At 41.6% G+C, this 17,549-nt stretch overlaps 1 protein-coding gene across 8 annotated transcripts in view; it reads left to right on the top strand.

The window, feature by feature from the left end:
* Window positions 1–3,223: 3,223 nt before the first annotated feature.
* plekha5 (pleckstrin homology domain containing, family A member 5) overlaps window positions 3,224–17,549 on the top strand; it is a 74,166-nt gene continuing 59,840 nt past the window's right edge. For 2 of the 8 annotated variants that reach the window (XM_046393602.1, XM_046393601.1), the window contains exons 1-3: window positions 3,227–3,412; window positions 3,520–3,596; window positions 5,809–5,866. In XM_046393602.1, coding sequence (XP_046249558.1) covers window positions 3,321–3,412; window positions 3,520–3,596; window positions 5,809–5,866 — 227 coding nt within the window. In that variant the 5' untranslated portion in view covers window positions 3,227–3,320. Of the gene's footprint in view, window positions 3,413–3,519; window positions 3,597–5,808; window positions 5,867–17,549 lie in introns of all 8 variants that reach the window. The other 6 variants (XM_046393610.1, XM_046393604.1, XM_046393600.1 and 3 more) reach the window with 6 other exon arrangements.

The following is a 17,549-nucleotide window of genomic DNA, read 5'->3' as shown; positions in this document are numbered from 1 at the left end:
AGGGATGCATGTAAAATGATTGAGAGGTGAGTTGTGAGAATTACACCTTCTTTTTTTCCACAAACTTCCCAAGCCTAGTGACCCATTTTTCCAGTGTTGCCTATAACCCTCTCTTACTGCCTTGACTGGGGCTAGCTGTACTGGTTTGTGGGTTATGCATGCCAATCAAATGATACCGTGTGTGTTGTAATTGGAGAAGCACAGATGACATCATGCTCACATCACTGAGCAATGTGTAAGGGATTGTAAAAATAGTACAGTTCCACACAGGACGCTATTGTGCCCAGTTAGTTAATTTTACATTGTACCGTACTTGTGAGAGATTATGATCTCCTGAGGCTATACTGGGAACCTGTTATTTTATTCTAATCAAAGTATGACTAGTTTCCCCTCAGTAGTAGTTAAGTGACAATGTAATAAAATTTCCCACACTTCAATCCACTAATTTCAAAGCGCTGCATTCAGGCTGAAAGATGGCTCTATCTGTAAAAGAGTTTTTAGGCCAGCAGGTGAGATGTCTGCACAGATGCCGAGTGGCTCCAGCCCTCTTACCTATCACGGACAGGCACGAGGCTACTGCTGAGCTGGCACCAGAACAAAGCCCTCAAACAGCTGCTTGATAATGTGCAACCATTAATTACATTCTGATGCCTCCAGTCTGGCCTGTGTCACTGAGCAGAGAAGCCTCGCCTTGCCGAGCGTGGAGGAATTATGTAAGAGTGGATTGCACACAATACTGAATGTACTTAATAATGATTGTCTTGCACATACGTATTCAGACCCTGAGTATCCTTTAGGACATGAATTAATATTGTGTGAACTGAATGGAGTCTTAGAGGAGCAAGTTATATTCAGCTAATCATGTTTCTTTTACTATTCTATCAAAAACAAGGGCATAAGTGGTCCTGTATTTGCGAGCAAAAGGAAAATGTTTTTCTCTCGAAGTCTCTGTGGAGTCAATTTTGGACTTGTTTCACATTATGACCAGGAGTCTTGATTAAGTATAGTGTGACATTTAGGGAATACCACAGAAATAATTTTCTGAGAAAAAGAAAGCGCAAATCTGCAGGGGTGAAGGATGTAATATAATGGCTGTAGATTTGTTGGTCTGTAGCTCCTTATATTTCTAGTTTAACTTGGTGCTGTTGAGAAAGCTTTCCACCACATAGCCCCCACATAGGCGTCCTGCAGTAGCTCTACAATTTTCATAAAGAAAAACATGCTTTGTCTCTTATTTAGGCTCCCACTTTAACTAAAAGGCATTGGATTGCTTGAGGGTTGATGATAAGCTACAGTACATTCACCCTGGAAACTGTGGTCGGCAGTAGAAAAATGCAAACTCCTGCCAATAGAAGAATTACATGAACTGACCCTGTGTCACTACTGTCAGACCTTGGAACTGGAAGCCTGGAAACTTGCATATTGGCTTGGGCACCTCTGAAGGACATGTTTAAATGGAATCTGAATTGAAAAGAGTTTCTTAGCTTTCGCCACAAATACGTTGAATAATATACCTATTAATGCTTTTATAGTTTTGTGTGTCACATAACAGGCTACCCTGAAAAGGGAAAGTCAGGAAACGGAAATAGTGCTTGAATGTTCTGGTTTTATGTTTTGAGTGTTAAAAATGGAAAAGCATATGCCCATTGAGAAGATGTGTCAGTTGGAAAACTGAGAAGCAGGGATCCAGGCCTTCAGACACCAGCTCACTTTCAGATCCCATGAGTATACCAGTGCATGTAGATGGATATCAGCCTCTAATACAATTATTTCCACCTGATGGATCTTATTCAGGCCCTGCGATTGACTGGCGACCAGTCCAGGGTGTACCCCGCCTCTCACCCGTAGTTAGCTGGGATAGGCTCCAGCTCCCCCGGGACCCTGACGGATAAGCGGTATAGAAAATGGATGGATGGATGGATCTTATTCATACATTGTGATGGAGAAGCTGGGGCTTGGGCAAGTAAGGTATTGCACATATTTCCAAAATACTGAAAATCAAAATCTGTGCTTCATCTCAAATTGATGCCGTGTTATGCAAAACGGCGTATGAAGTTCAGCTTTGTAGAATACTGTAATGCTCTTTCTTCTCTTAGGCCATTGTCTTAACTGCCTGGGGAAAAACAAGCAGATCTTTTGTAGGCCATGTAATCAGAAAGTTGTGCAGCTCTGGCCCAGGTAAGTGAAACAAAGGGCTCAGTGTTTGACATCTGACCAGGAGGGGCATCAGTGCCTAACTGCCTAAGTGCTTTCCCCTCCATTTGGAGTTATTCTCCAAAGTGGATGACTGGGCAGTTGGCAGATACGTTCAATTCCCAGCAGGAGCAGCAGCAGCCTCAAAAGCAGTGGCTTACCATGTGTTCACAACACAATGCAACACAATGATAACAAACAGGCCTAGCATAGCGGTGTTGGATGACTTGTCTTTGTATGGTGTGAAAGGCTGATGCTGCAGTTTCACAGCACAATGACAAAAGGCGGAGACCAAGAACCTAAAGGTAAAGCTCAAAGTGCTTGATCGCCAGTGAATTGTGTGTGTCTGCCTGTGTGTGTGTGTGCCAATCTGTGCCCCCTTACAAGGCTGGAATACCGACCAAACAACCAAAGCAGGTAACTGCTCCAGAACACCAGAACAAAAAGGTTGCTGTGTGCCATCTGGTTTGAGCTAATTTAATGATTTATTTTGCAATATGTGCCACTAAGGGACAACACCATCTGACATGATAAGGGAATCAAGGTGGCTCTTGCTATCACCTGACCGATGGATGCACTGTCTTGAAGAGGACTCCCGTGTTCCTTTCTCTCTTAGTGAGCACATTTTTCCTACTGTGACAATCCAAACTGTCAGCTGTGAAAAAAAAGGGTCCCTGCAGATCAGTTTTGCCCGAGGGCCTCCCAACAGGTCAGTCCAGCCCTGCCCCCTGCCCTGCACAGCTTCTTTGTTTAGAACAATGCGCATCCACAGCCACGCACAAAGGCAACAATAACGCGTCCAGTAGGCTACAAAAAAACTGAATCCACGGCCACACAAAATAAATACAATAATATAAATCAAACAGTAGAGAGAAGCAAGTTCTAGGGGCATTCGTATAGCAACATCCCACAAAGAGGAAAATAAAAACTATTGTGATATGTCTATCAATTAACCTGACGTGTCTGTCAATCAAATCATATCCCACGCTAATGAAGTGACTGTACCTGCCCGCCCTACCCCCCCCGGGCTCTTGCCCTCCTCTGAGCCATCCGCCGTTGCCAAGGTTTCCGTGTACGCGCTGCCTGCGAGAGCGGAGCTGCGCGATTGTCATACAGTAGTGTCAGACATGGCGGCGGATCTACAGCCCGAGTGGATTTCTTGTCTCCCTTCTTCCTGGAGTTATGGGGTTACTCGAGATGGACGTGTCTTCTTCATTAAGTAATTACCCTGTCAAAGAAAACGGGATGAAGTTATTCTTGCCCGTGTCTGATTTCGAACAAAGTCGCCGTGTATTAATGAATGGTTTTCCCCCTTCTCTCCAACAGCGAAGAAGCCAAGAGTACAACCTGGCTGCATCCAGTAAGTGGCGAGGCGGTAATAACCGGACACAGAAAAACTCCAGGTAAGGTGTCACCGGAGGTCTGTCAAGTTTCTGTTGTGTTTAACGTCTCGCGTGTAAAGCCCCTCGTGTGCTGTTGTTTGTCCGTATCCCCCGTACCGACACTTGGCACAGTGAGAGAGAGAGGCTGTGACATTCATGCTGTGTTTCTCAATGAACGAGTGGGCTTTCGTGGCTCTGCGCTGTGTAAAGTGAGCCCTCTCACGCTCACCTCTCTGCCCTGCTCGTGCCACTTCCTCGTGAGCCTCAGCCTCGTTTTGGAGCCGGTCAGGCGTTGAAGTTGACGAGTGGACATTAGCCTTCTGTGAACTTGTTAAACGACGACTTTTAGGTGCAACCGAACGGCAGGCAAATCATTTTCGGAAGCATTTTATTTTACTTTGGATAAACTGACGTATTGTGTTGGCCGTATGGCCTGGCTGATACGTACACCTGATGTTAAGCAGATGAGTTGACTTGACAGGATCCCCCACCTCCGTAACAGTGGGCTAATGTCCTGCTGTGGACTGTAAATATACAAAATTTCCTACTATGACAACAACACTCATGTCATAGTAGGAATAGCTCCTAACCATTATTGAACGTTGTGTGTTGCATGGCAAAATAAGCCCCTTGCAGTGTATTGTACTGGTGCCGATGCCATGCAGATCTCTGCAAAGCGGTCCCGCTGATGTTCCTGAGTGGCTTCTACATCTCAGTAGGGATTCAACAAACAGTTGTTTTCTTTATTGATCAAGCTTTTCCCGTCAAAAGTCTCCCATTAGAATTTCCCACAGCCCAAGCCCCTTTAGATTTAAAACAATTATATGATCAATGAATGTGTTGATTGTAGGGCTGCACAATATTGGAACAATATTTTTTCTGCCCTATGTGTTGTGACATAAAAATACAGGAAATTTTACCAGACGCATGCAGTTTGTTGTTCATGTAGAGATAAACAGATAATCATAATTTTCATATTTTGGTTTACTTTAAATCTGTCGTCTTCTTACAAAATCCCCCTCAGACTTCTACCACAGTTGGTTCAGTCCTGCCACTTATTCACGTTTTGGTTCATGTATGTCACTCTGACCCTGGCATGGACAAGAGGGAGAGAACAGGATGAGAAGTATTTGGGGAAAAAAAAATAACATCTTTTTTTAATAAACGTTATGAGTGAATTTTGTGTCACAGTTGTGTTTGCATGCATTCTACCATTTAGAACAGTGTTAAAATGTAAATGTGAATCTGCATGATGGAAGACGAGCAGACACAATATAAAGAGACTTTTCTTATAGTTCAGTCATAGAAAACGAGAGCCTTCCAGGTTGTTGTTTTTTTGTGTGTATGTGTGTGTCAAGCAGCAAAAAAGTTGTAGCATGACAGGTTTGAGTTAATTTGCCTTATTGACGTTGTGTGTGCTGCAGTGTTACTGTTGTACATGGGCACGATGCAGCGTCGATACTGAAATGATATATTATGCAGCAGGACTGATTGCCGGAAAATTCATCAAGCAAACTTTTCCTCTTACCTGTAGTGGCATTTATCTCTCTAGAGATAAATACTCTCTTGTTTTGGTTTTAGTTGCCTAGTTTTGGAGATATTGGCTGTACAGTTAACTGTTTTCTTATTAAAATAATTTAAGTGACACTTTGCTTGTGCTCAAAATGTAAAAAAAAAAATATATCTGAAAATCGTAACAGCAATGTCTGTTTTCGGAAATCATGACCTAGTTACTCAAAATAATATCCAGGCCTTGTGAGAAATTTCCTCAAGGAACTATTTGGGCTTTGGACTGATGGTTAGGAGAACAAGCGATGTGGAGATGGTATGTGAAGCTTTAGGAAGCTGTGATGGGTAGTTTTTACAGTTTTCTGCCATTTTGGTTGACTAACCAGTAGATCAAGGCAATAATTGATAGAATACTTAATAATCAAAATATGAATTAGTTGCGGCAATGTCTCCATTCAATGACTGTAAAATTGTGACATTTGAGAAGCTGGCATTCTTACTTAAAGAATGAAATGCAACAAAAATTATAAATGAATGTTGACAATAGATGCTGATTAATGTGTTTTTAACCATCTGATCCATTTGGTAGACAAACCGTTGCAGCCCTGCATCTCAGTGTGTGAATTCACAGCTGGGAGTGCAAAGCCAGCCCAAGTTAATTTAAAACAAAACATCCGTTTGTTCCACCGGTTTGTGATCACATGTTTTTGTCCCTCTTTCATAGACCTACCCACTGGATGGGAAGAAGGATATACTTTCGAGGGAGCCCGGTGCTTTATCAAGTGAGTTTAATGCCCTCCCTCTGCGAGGCACACACCAATCATAACCCTGGAACCTGCATACAGTATCTAAAAATGGCATTCGAAGCACTTCCCTTTCGTGTATCATCGCGATCGCTGCATGCTTTAATTATGAACAGGCATTTTTTTTATTACCAGTTTTATCACTTCAAGTGAATGAAAAGCTCAGTCAAATGCTGTCTTAAACATGTCTGAAAACATGTTGTGTGTTACAAGCATATTTTACATGGCCATAAATATGGAACCTTTACTCCCAGAAGCCTATCACAAAAAGTTAATAATTACACAGGAGCGTTGTACAAATACTGGACAGACATGGGCAAAGTGTAGTTGCTGTCTTCTTGAGAGCTGTTTTTATTTATTCAGAGCTGAACCTAGTTCCTGAGCCAAAGTATAATGTGTTCCCTTTTTATGACAGTTATTAAACTGTCAAAAAAGCTGTTATCCTCCCTGTCCAGGTTTATATGGTCCGCTTACACTGAAAAATGACACTTTTCTTAAGAAGATGCTGGAAAATATTTCTGAGGTACATGCCAACTTATGGTATTAAAGACTTCTTATTTTAAGTCTGTTTCCATTGATTTTGTTTGAACATCACATCCCCAGTTTGCTCATTTGTTTGTGGTGTGTGGGCAGGAGAAAATGTGATATATCATCACGTCCATGAAAGCATTTGCTTTTTTTCTGGTTGTGTCTGTTTGAATGCTAGGATCTACATGAATTACATTAGTAGTTGGCCGTGTTACATAGTCACTGAACTACAGTACATTTAACATTTTCCTCTCGCTCCTCCATGATGTCCTGATGCATGCAACTAATGAAAAGAGATCACAAGTGCTGTCATTCAGTCAGCAGCGGTTCATCATCTGTCCTCAGAACGTTTTACATCCAAGGGTATGAGTTGAAATATTTTTCTTATTTTGCATTTCCTTATGAAATACTCCTCTCGCGTGGCAGGTTTAGATACTTTGCGGATGAATTTCTCTGCCAAAATACAAGAATGCCTCTGTGTGATTGAAGACACTGCAATATACAGGCTACGAATTTAGGATATTATGCCTTATTATCCTCACTGAATCCCCTCTCCGTCTTGACTTCCTCATGAATTTGAAGCGCTTCATGTGGCAGGTTGCCAGGCAGTCTGACTGAAAAGCAGTAATTTTATATTCCAGTATTTTATCACGGCTTCTCAGTGCAAAAGAGACCTGGGGACCGCATTCATTAGTTGATCACTATGATTCTGGCATAGTTAAATGACGTGGTAATGTCCTTTGTAAAACAAGTCACAAACTAATCATTTTAGACACATTTTAAGTTTTAAGATAAATTTGTAACTGTATTAAGGAGGTAATTTGAAATCAACTGTGGTGTCCTTAGAAGATATATATCTTGCCTTGTCGCTTTTCTACATGAACTGTAAATATATTATCTGATAAGGTCTATTTATTATGTGTTGCATCCTCTGCTGGCCCTGCTCACATTAGAAGCTGATGTAAAATCCGCCTCAGTCATCTTGATAGCAGTAGCTCATTGATTATCCGACAGTTTCCAGCAACATGTTTTACCTGACACACTGCTGCTCATTAAGAGGATCCATGGTTTTATTTGTCTGCAGAGAAGCAGGTGAACCACATTTGGATCTTTGAGTCACCTGTAATCACAAGTTACAGTCACAATAAACAGACTGCAAATGAAAAATGTGTTCAGCTGCTTCAACTGAGATACAGAGAAACAACCCCAACACGTGTCCTTGTTTTGACCTTGTCTGACCAGCAATGTGACCGAATCTGCACAATGTCAAAACAGTTTTAGAGAATTATATGATGGAGTAATGTGATGTGACACATCATGGGCTAACATGCTTTTGTGTTGGTTAGTGTTAATCTACCTACCGTGCACTCCAAAAATACCACCTTGAGTTCAGACCCCCCCCCCACAGCCCCCTGTCTTTATGGTGTTTCTCTGTCCTCTCTCAGCCCTCTTACCTCGCTGTCACTTATTAGTGCTGCATGTCACTTACCTAAAATATCTTTGAATTCTGCAGGAACTAACTGGAAACTCAAGTATGAGCTCAAACTTTGACTGGACTGTGTAATTTGAGTCTTGATGATGATTTTGTGGGTGAAATGGAGATAATTATCCCACATGACCGAGGCTGCCATAGTCTGGTTTGTTTCGCTTGTTTTAGCAAGACACATTTTCCCAGACTGTTGTCTTGTTGTTTTGTTTCGCAAGAGCTTTTATGATTGTACTTATGTGATCACCACTATATATATATATATATATGTGTGTGTGTGTGCGTGTGTGTGTCCATGTCATTGAAAGCTGGCTGCGTGCACTGATAAAGAAGTATTCAAAGAGCCAGATCAATTTGTCAGTCTTACATGAAGTTCATCTCAGATGTACTTAAATGTGAGTAATTGGTCAATGTAAAACCATGTATGTTAATTTCATTGTGACTCACTGTTATGACAAAGAGACTTGTTGACAAGGTTATGTGATAACTGTCTCTAGCAGTACTTGGGGCATTTCGAGGCTTCATGTGAGACTGCCAATTAAAGCCTCTGAAAACTGTCCAAAACCATTAGCCTGATGACAAGTAGATAAAACTATATGTCTGAAAGCCTTATTATTATTATTATTATTTTTGCAGCAGCAGTTTTTTTTGCGTTACTTTGCCATCAATTTAGTAATGTTAATAATGACGAGTTTGGGTGACATTTTTGCTTTTTAAATGTAAATAAACAAAGTACAAATAGTTAAAACCAACATTCTTTCTTTCTTCTTGGATTGGATAATTTCTGTAAGGCTTCTTTGAGCCTGTGAAAGGATCTGTCCCCTTCACATGCTGGCCATGTGGCTTGGCTGTTACCATCGGGTTACACAGTGTGAGCATCAAGGAGCAGATTGTGCTGACGTCAGCTGTCCTCTGATGGGATGTGTTTGGGAGGAGGGAAGATGACGATTGTTGGTGTCATAGTGTGGACAAGAGGCAGGGCCCGTTACAAGATTTCATTATTTTATGGTACTGTGAGCTTTGAATGAGTGAAGGTCAGTGCAGATGCTAATTGAATCAGTCACAGCTTATTGGTCTTCTCAGACTGGCCAGTCTCCTCTGAGTTTCTGGTTGTTTGGCAGGTGGCCCAACACCAGCACGCCTTTTCAGTATTTTGGAACTATGTGTCAAGTGGCCAGTGATTACTGCCCACTGAGAGAAACTGAGGTCATGAGGAGGTGTAACTCTGCAAACTGTTTGCCTAGTAGTTTCATTCACAGTTAGACACGTATAACTCTAAAAAATCAACGTGCGTGACAGGACTGCAAACAGTGAAAAATGTGGCTGTTATTAAGATGTTGCAGTAAATAAATTCATTTTCAATGCTGCTTGCTGCCTCTGTTCAACTCGTTTATTTAGTTTTTTTCAAATGTACCTGTTTGTTTTTATTTGAAGAACTCATATCCATTACATACACACACACACGTAGTATCACTCTATCCTCCCATCTGCAGCAGCTCCTTAAGGAAAGAGTTATGGATCAATAGCATCCTCCCATTAGTCCTAATACATTCAGGTTCATAAGCCAGTGGCTGTTGGCCCTGGCCTCAAACAGTGCACTTGGCCACAAATCACTTCAAACTCCATCCAGCTGTTTTGGTCCTCCAAGAGCTGAAACAATAATCCACACATCAGAGTAACAGACACTTTCTTCTTCAGATTACAACTCTGTTACTTTGTCCCCCGTTTTGAGAGTTGGAAGCTGGGACACTTATCTGTTAGTGAACCACACCTCTGGGATATGCAGCCGGGTTCTCTGACACTGAAGGTCTTAAGCACACCACGAAATACCGTATGCAGCGACGGCTCTGTGCAGCATACTATATGGAAAGTCAAGCAGTTGGACATTTTATTTTCATGACATTTTGTCCTGGATGTACAAGTAAATTCCACAGCCACCCGGAGTGCAGTATCTGTTCAGTTTGTTTTTGTTTGTGACGTATACAGCATTTAGATGAGACTGTGCCATCTGGCAGATTTGTGTTTTCCATTTTATCTCTGTAGCACATAATCCCACATTTTAACTTAAGCCTTATTTTGAACAAGACCGGGGGACACGATTTGGGCAATTGAACCAGCACTTTATCAAAATGTTTGTCTGTCACCGTCTGCTGATGATGATTCTTGAGGACTTTTTCAGAAGTATGTGTCATGAGGGGTGACGTCGGTTTGACTGGTACCAAAGGCTTAATATTTTAGAAAGAGAATGATAATCCTAAATATGAGTTTGCTGCCTTATGGATGCAGAGAGTGCTAGACAGGTGCACATCTCCTGCCAGTTCCGCCTCTTTGTTCATTATTCTTGTCTAATTTGTTCTGTCTGGAAAAGAAGGAGACAAAACTAACTGCTGAAGCCAATGCTAATTGCGGTGCATCTTATTTTCAGACTAATGAGCGAGGCTCAAACAGCTGACCCTCACAGCGCTATAGACCAAAAGTCTTGCTTGATTGCTACCCAGCTATTAATGTTTCATTCGGTAACATTTTGCGTCCTTTGAGGGCAATTGCCCCTTCCGTGTCCTCATCAGTATAAAGTGCAACATTAAATATAAATATTGTACTAGCATGCTCTGCAATCACCACTTTCATTAGGATGTTCACTTCTACTGCTGCATAATTCATCACACGGAACAGAGGAAGACATGTCAATTGAAATTTGGCCAATTATGACAAAAAAATCTCTCCAGTGGATCTTTGTTTAGCTGTTGGCTCATTTTGTGCTTTGAAGGCCCACACACTGGCTGACTGCACATTTAAATGTAGGAGTATCGGGTTAGAGTGATGTGGATCATTATTCACTTGTGGTAATTGTCACTCAAAGATAAATAATCCTCTTTTTCAATGGCTCTGTGGTTTCTTATTGGTAACCTGTCGGAGCCTATGCTTGTTATGATGATCCTGCAGTAACAGCAGAGACAAACACCAGCTGTATGCTAACCTTTTTATTAGTTGTTAAATGCTGGTCAGGTAGTGTACAGTTAGTTTTCAGATATTTTTGCTGAAAATGGTTGCATGTTTTGGCTGTAAATGATGTGACGAATGTGCTCTAAGTGAACCAAACCAGCAAAATTGTAAGATGATAAAATGCTCCTTACAGGAATGAAAACTGCACTGTTAGCTTAATAACAAATAATAACAAATAACAAATAATAGCTCTCTCTTCTTCGCTGCGGGTGTAAAGCAACCCCTTTCACCTTAAACATTGTGATTTGATCCATTGTTAACATAAAATATTGATTTTTAACCACTTCAAAAAAGCATTTGTTTTCTATATTACCCACAGTCACATGAGAAAATTTTCATATTTAATCAGGGAAACTATTTGTCTCTAAACCTCGCATAGATAAGAATATTCTACCATTCAAAGTACGCCACACTTTCAGCCTGCACTTCCAATGGTAGGTTCTTCTTCTGCTAGCTTTCAAATTCCAGACAGTGTCACTTTTCATGCCGTTTGTCCGTACCAGTATCTCTGTTCTTCTCTTGTCTGTTCTCTCTCTGGGTTTCATCTGTGCAGTTCTAGACACTACAGACACTGACACTTAAGGGCATCAGTAAATTGAAGCATCTTATCAGAGATCTGAAGAATGGATTAGCATGTCACAGACTTCAAGCACGGGGGAATTGTTTTCAATTTCATGAGTGACATCAGCTCAAGTGAGTAAAAATCCCCAGTGCTAATGGACAGTCTGAGAAATGAGCTCACATTGATTCTGTCAGTGTGGGTTTGCAGTGGCTTTGTCTGTAGCATCACCTGGAATGTAGTAAGATTTGAGAGTTGAGGTCTTAATCCCTCGGGGCAAACATAACAGGAGTGCCTATGAACTCTCCATAACTGTCAGACACACAGTCATTGCAGACTTTAAAGGCTCTCCCTTCTCTCTAATCCAAGCTTCTATCAGTTAGCAAAGCTTTCTATCAGACCTGATTATGTAACCCTGAAAATCCAGGCACAGCAGTGAGAGTGTGAGAGAGGTGACCAAGTGTTGGAACTAAATTAAATGCAAGATAGGGCTGTATGTCCTCCACATTTGGGCCAATTAAAGTTACAACAGTTACTGTTACAACTGTTTCAGTTGTTCCCAGCCAGGATGCTTCCAAACTACTTCCAAAGCGTGATTGCAACATTGTCATTACACAGTAAACCTTTGGTGTTTTCTAAATCCCTTTTCTGGGTAGGCATCATTTCGTTTTATGAACAAGGAAAGTACTTGTTTGTGATTAGCTGACAGGTGTCAAATTGTATATCGGGACACCTCAATCATTGCTCTAATCAACAATTAAATGCTAAACTACTGTTGACGTGTGTGTGGTATACTGGCTGCGTCAGTATCCCTAATTATTTTCAACAAACCCGACAAAAGTGACAGATGGGCATGATTCAAAGAAAAATAAATAAATTAAGCAAAGGTCCGAACATCAGAATGTCTAACTTACATTATGATTCAGCCCCCTATAAATTATTATGTCTTTTTAAAATAGTGACTGTTAAAATCTCTGTTTTGGTCTTTCGTGTCATCGCACTCTGAGGTGTTATCCGATTGAGAATAATGAACCCTCAAGGAAGCACTTCTCTGCCTTGGGTCGTACCTCATCCCTTATTTCTATGAACCGATTCCATGTAAAAAAAAGAGTGAGAGATAATAGGTCTGCAGTATTGAATGAAATAAGCCTGATGAGCATTTTAACCATAATCGTGAAGCCCACATGCAGTGTGTCTGGTGTTATGGTCGTAAGATGTTTGATGATGATCTTCCTGTACACATGGCTAACATTAACCAACAGCACATCAGGGACAATGCCTTATTCAAACTGTAAAGAGTGTTTACTCACCCTCTTAGCAGGAGGAGGCACTGATGCCTGTGGTGCTGACTCACTAACTCTGTCAATGCTCAGTGCTCATGCATTTGACTTGTGTGTGTGTAACGTGATTTAAGGGGAAAACCAGTAGACCTGGATCTGCTGCACATCATCCCTGCCTCTGGCCCCATAACTCTTTGTTCTTGAGGTTGGGTGCTGACCGGGAGTCAGACAGTCAACTATAGGCAGCCTCTGAGCAGTTCAGACAGCTCTCATGTGTCTCAGTCTCAGTGGGTCCCTGCCATCTGGCTTGCAAAAGAAGAGAAGTGTGCATGTGGTTTGGTGTTTGGATGCTCTGTGTGTGAACATATGTGTAAGAGATCCTCTGATGTTGGCGACTGCCCCAGGTGCTGATTAAGACAGTTTCTCTGTGAAAATCCACATCAGACTGTTGTTCATAATATTTTTGGCTGCCTATCCCAGGGTTCTGTGATGCATTTGTTGTTTACAAATCGTGTGCATTCCTTTTGTCCTATGGGAAGGATTCTTTTTGAGATTGAGATTGACATTGGTAGATTGGAAATGAAAGGCGTACTGCTTTTTATGCGCTCTAGACGTCTTTGTCTGCAGTGGTCCTAGTTGCCATCAGTAAGAAGGTGACGCCTGTTTTTAAGTGTAATCTGGTAAACTGAGTACATGTAAAATTAAGCTTTGCTGACGAAGAACTTCGAACGATTTTTTTTTGTTTTTTGTCAAATCTGAAACTCTACAGTGATTAAGGTCCATTACTAAAGAACATGTATGTAATCTTCAATGACGTGTGCTGATTGAATGCAGACCTACCTCTTGGGTTTAGTAGTGGAGCATACAGCCTACAATAATTCTTTAGTCCTAAAGCCTCTTACTTGTGTGGTGTCTTTGATTTAATGCTGATAGAGCTGTGGAACTTGAGTAATCCCTGTGGTAATCTGCAATGAGCTGCCCTTTGCTGATGTGCCTGGTTAAATCTAGGGACAGATACCTTCATGCAGTCGGTCAGCTATTGTTCGTTAGATTATTAGGCCTTCATATGAGAGCTGGGTTTGTGGACCTTGTTACATTTTTTTTTTAGACTTTTCCCCATTTATATTTCTCAGGGAGCTGCTCTGCTTCACCATCGTCTGCTTACCTTTCTGATTCATCCATATAGTTGGAAAGCAGAGAGGGATATCAAGCCAGAGAGGCACAAGTGAGAACGTTTTTGCAGGATATGATCTTAAGCCTTGTGTGAGACTCCATTATCCTGGTGGTTCTCTGCTCTCCTCTGATGTCAAATGTTCTAAATACCCATCCAGCCTGACTGACTGCTTCTAAAGAACCCGTGTAGTTGAGTCATTGACTCAATATTGCTTGAAGTTTAGGCAGTCAGCCGTTACGGTGTTCACGGTGAGATGCCGCAGAAACAAAACAAGACCTAATCAGTGCCTGTGCAGGTGGAAAGCAACTTGTATTTGCTAATGAAAATCCTTTACTTTGTTCAGTGTTATCTGTTTTGTGATCTAGGCGATGGGTCTCTCTTAGGCTCTTTTTAAAGGTACAGGGCCTGTATCGTAACATGGCAAATACTCCCTCTATTTCTCTCTCTGTCTTGTCTGTCTAGCTCAGTCCAGTGGACAGTGCACGGCCCAGTTGTTTTCCAGATGGTCTGTGATGATTAGAGAGCTTTTGGAAGTCGTCACTCTGCTCAAATGTTCTACAGCTGTGAACGCTTGGAGCACCATGTTAAAATGTCCACAGAGGGCTTTGGGACACCATACTGTTTCCTGAAACAAATTGTTACATTTACATTTTCATCCTCTGAATTTGTCTTTATCCGCATCCAAACAGCCAGTCAGTATTAACCCCCCCCCCAGCTGCTAAGAAAGAGAATTCAAGCCTCTGTTTTCACAATGATCACACCTTTGTGAAAAAGGCCCACTAAAATATTGCAGCGTATCTTCTTTTCACACTCTTCCAGAGGAATGAATAAAGTGCCTATTGCTATATTGATTATACCGGTTGTTGCCAAGTTTTCAATTTAGCAGCGGCAGCAGTGGAGGGATTAATATTGTACCCTCCTGGTCCTGTGGCTTTGGCTTATTCCCTCCCTTCTCTCTCCTGGCAACAACATCAGCTGCACTGTTCCCCCTGCAGACCTCACATGTCCCACAATTGTCTCTCCCCAGCATATGTTGTTCAGGCCAGACATAATATAAGCCATCAGCAGGACATTGTTTCTTTCAGTAATGCTTCTTAAAGTTTTTTAAACTCTCACAATTCCTGTCTGTGTCTCCTGAGCTCAGTGACAGCACAAAATGCTTTTGACTCCTTAGAGGTAACCCTTGGATGTGTTCTTGCTCATGAGAAGCATAGTGAGTGTAGCATATAAAGGAATATATATGGCAATAAATGGCTGGCTGCCACGTTTGTAGATTTGATGACCCCTACCTTATCTCCATTGGTCTAATCACTTCTAGGAAAGATTAGATATACCGGTAGGCTTATTTTGTCCCGAGTCCATCTCCAGTGCTTGTAGAAGCCATTCAACTAAAAAGACCTTATGCAATATCATAACTGTGTGTAGGACTTCCATAGTTATGAAGCCAAAGTGAACTGCTTTTTACAACCACTTGGGGCCTCTTGCATGTCCGTGTGTGCATATGGTTTAGTGCAAGGCCCATCATGACTTGAGTGCTCTCTAAATTCTGCTGCTAGATGGGGCACTTGACAGATATAAATAGTACCCAGGTCATCACGACTGCTTCAAATAGCACCAAGTTCTCTTAGGTGTATTAGTACATCAGACTCATCAGATTAGAGAGAGAGATATTTCAGACTTACTTAAAAATAAATCTTCCTTCTGATATAATATCTGTATAGTCTATAGTGTAGTGACCTGCTGGGGATTTGGTTCACTTTCTGGGGACATGGAGGGATTCATAGTGGCAGTGATTGGATAATACACTGCATTTATTGCTCAGCTGTTGGGCAGTGAGTGTTCTGCTGTCAGGGTCCTCTCCCACGCTCTGGCCTCACATTTGGCCATCCCTGCCTAAACAAATATTTGAACTCGGTGCCAAGTCTCTCGTTGAATAATGTATACCTGCTGTGATTGATATTGTACAATAGTGTTTCTCACAAGCTTAATGCCATCACTAGGGTTACCATCAGAAGAATGTGACACAGTGTGGTTGGAGTTCCAGAAAATGTGCTAAAATGGTCGTTCCTCATTACAATTAAACACAAGTTGTTTGTCCATTAAACACAAAACCCTGGAAAAAACAAACTGCTAAACGTGCATCCCCTGATCTAAATTGATGCCTTGGAGGCACTGCATGCTTCCTGCTTCACAGCGTTTGTGCCGTCTGTTTGAGGTCAGGTGATTCACATATCAGCACTGCTCAGTACTGTACTAAGCAGTGCTCCTTACCCCAAGCCCAGTGTATCCTTACCCCAAGCTCTAACTTTGCATATTTGTCAAAATCTTAGGTGTTTAGTTTAGTAGAACAAACATTTTAGGGAACAGTTTGTCCATGTTGCCCTCTTTGTCAGAATTCCTGAAATGGATTCAAGTGAGTGTACTTTGTAAACACATTTAAATGCTTTATATATTCCTATCTTTACATTGATTTCCCATCTACCTTTCTACTCAAAACATTTGCAGATTCATTGCTTAAATATTAGAATATTTTGAATTCTGCACTGCTTAGGTTGTTTTTTGGGGCTTTCCTGTTTTACAATGTATTTTGACCCTTTACTACACATTACCAACATCACCTGACTGCACGCTGCAGTCAGCACTTTAACCCATGCTTTTGCTTGTGCATGTACATTCTGGTGCACATGGTGGTAGACCTCAGGATACAAACGATGCAGGGACCTACTCATCAAAACAACTCTCTGCGTGGCCACGAGTGGTTAAAAACTCCATAGGTTACCTTTAAAGAGAAGGCACAATGAAATCAATCTGTCGTCCTTTCATTCCTGCATATCAGCTCTGTGCAGCCTGCTTTCAGTTTCAGTTAGAGGCTGTGTGAGAGTGTGAGAGATGAGGCACATCGCTCACAGTGGAGTAAGCTGACAGGAGCTTCATAACTGTAGTAATGGTTGCACCACATAGTGATCCATCAGTCTCATCAGCTGTCAGCCCTCTGCAATGTTTCTGCAGAGGTGGGGATGTCTCTGGAAGTCAAGCGTCTGGTTTAAATATTAGCACTACTTGCTCAAGGATAAATGCAGCCTTCCCACCTCTGTGCTGCGATTCACAAACTGATGTTTGCAGTCATTCCTCCTATTCTTCCTCTTTAGATGAGAGGCAGACCACTGTGTTTCACTGTAAGACCTCTGCTGGTGGTTCACATAAATACACCCTCCTCTTCGACTTTGATGTTATGTACGTTTGTGTACGGTAGTGTGATTTAGCAGAGAATATTTCAATGTCCTCCCTGTGTGACAGCTTTTATTACTGCCTGCCACTGCACTGGTGATGGCCCTTATTGAGTGTGTGGGTTGCAGTGTGTGTGTACCTGGGAAAAGAAACTGGTATAAATGTCACAGTGGCAGAGAGATGATATGAATGTGACTGCACTGTTTGCACCAACATAAAATGGATGCAAAGATGAATGTAAAATCAGCACAGCTTGCTGTATGGTAAGAATGTTAACATGATAGATATTACATATTACAACAAATACTGCATTTAAATCACATTCTCACATGTGGGTAAAAACATCATAATTTATGATTAGAACTGCAATGATGAGCCCGCTAAGCAGAAACTGGCAGAAACTC

This window comes from Scatophagus argus, chromosome 7, assembly GCF_020382885.2.
Source record: "Scatophagus argus isolate fScaArg1 chromosome 7, fScaArg1.pri, whole genome shotgun sequence".
Lineage (NCBI taxonomy): Eukaryota > Metazoa > Chordata > Actinopteri > Scatophagidae > Scatophagus > Scatophagus argus.
The sequence above is the reverse complement of the archived record's forward strand: the minus strand, read 5'-3'. Positions and strand labels throughout refer to the sequence as shown.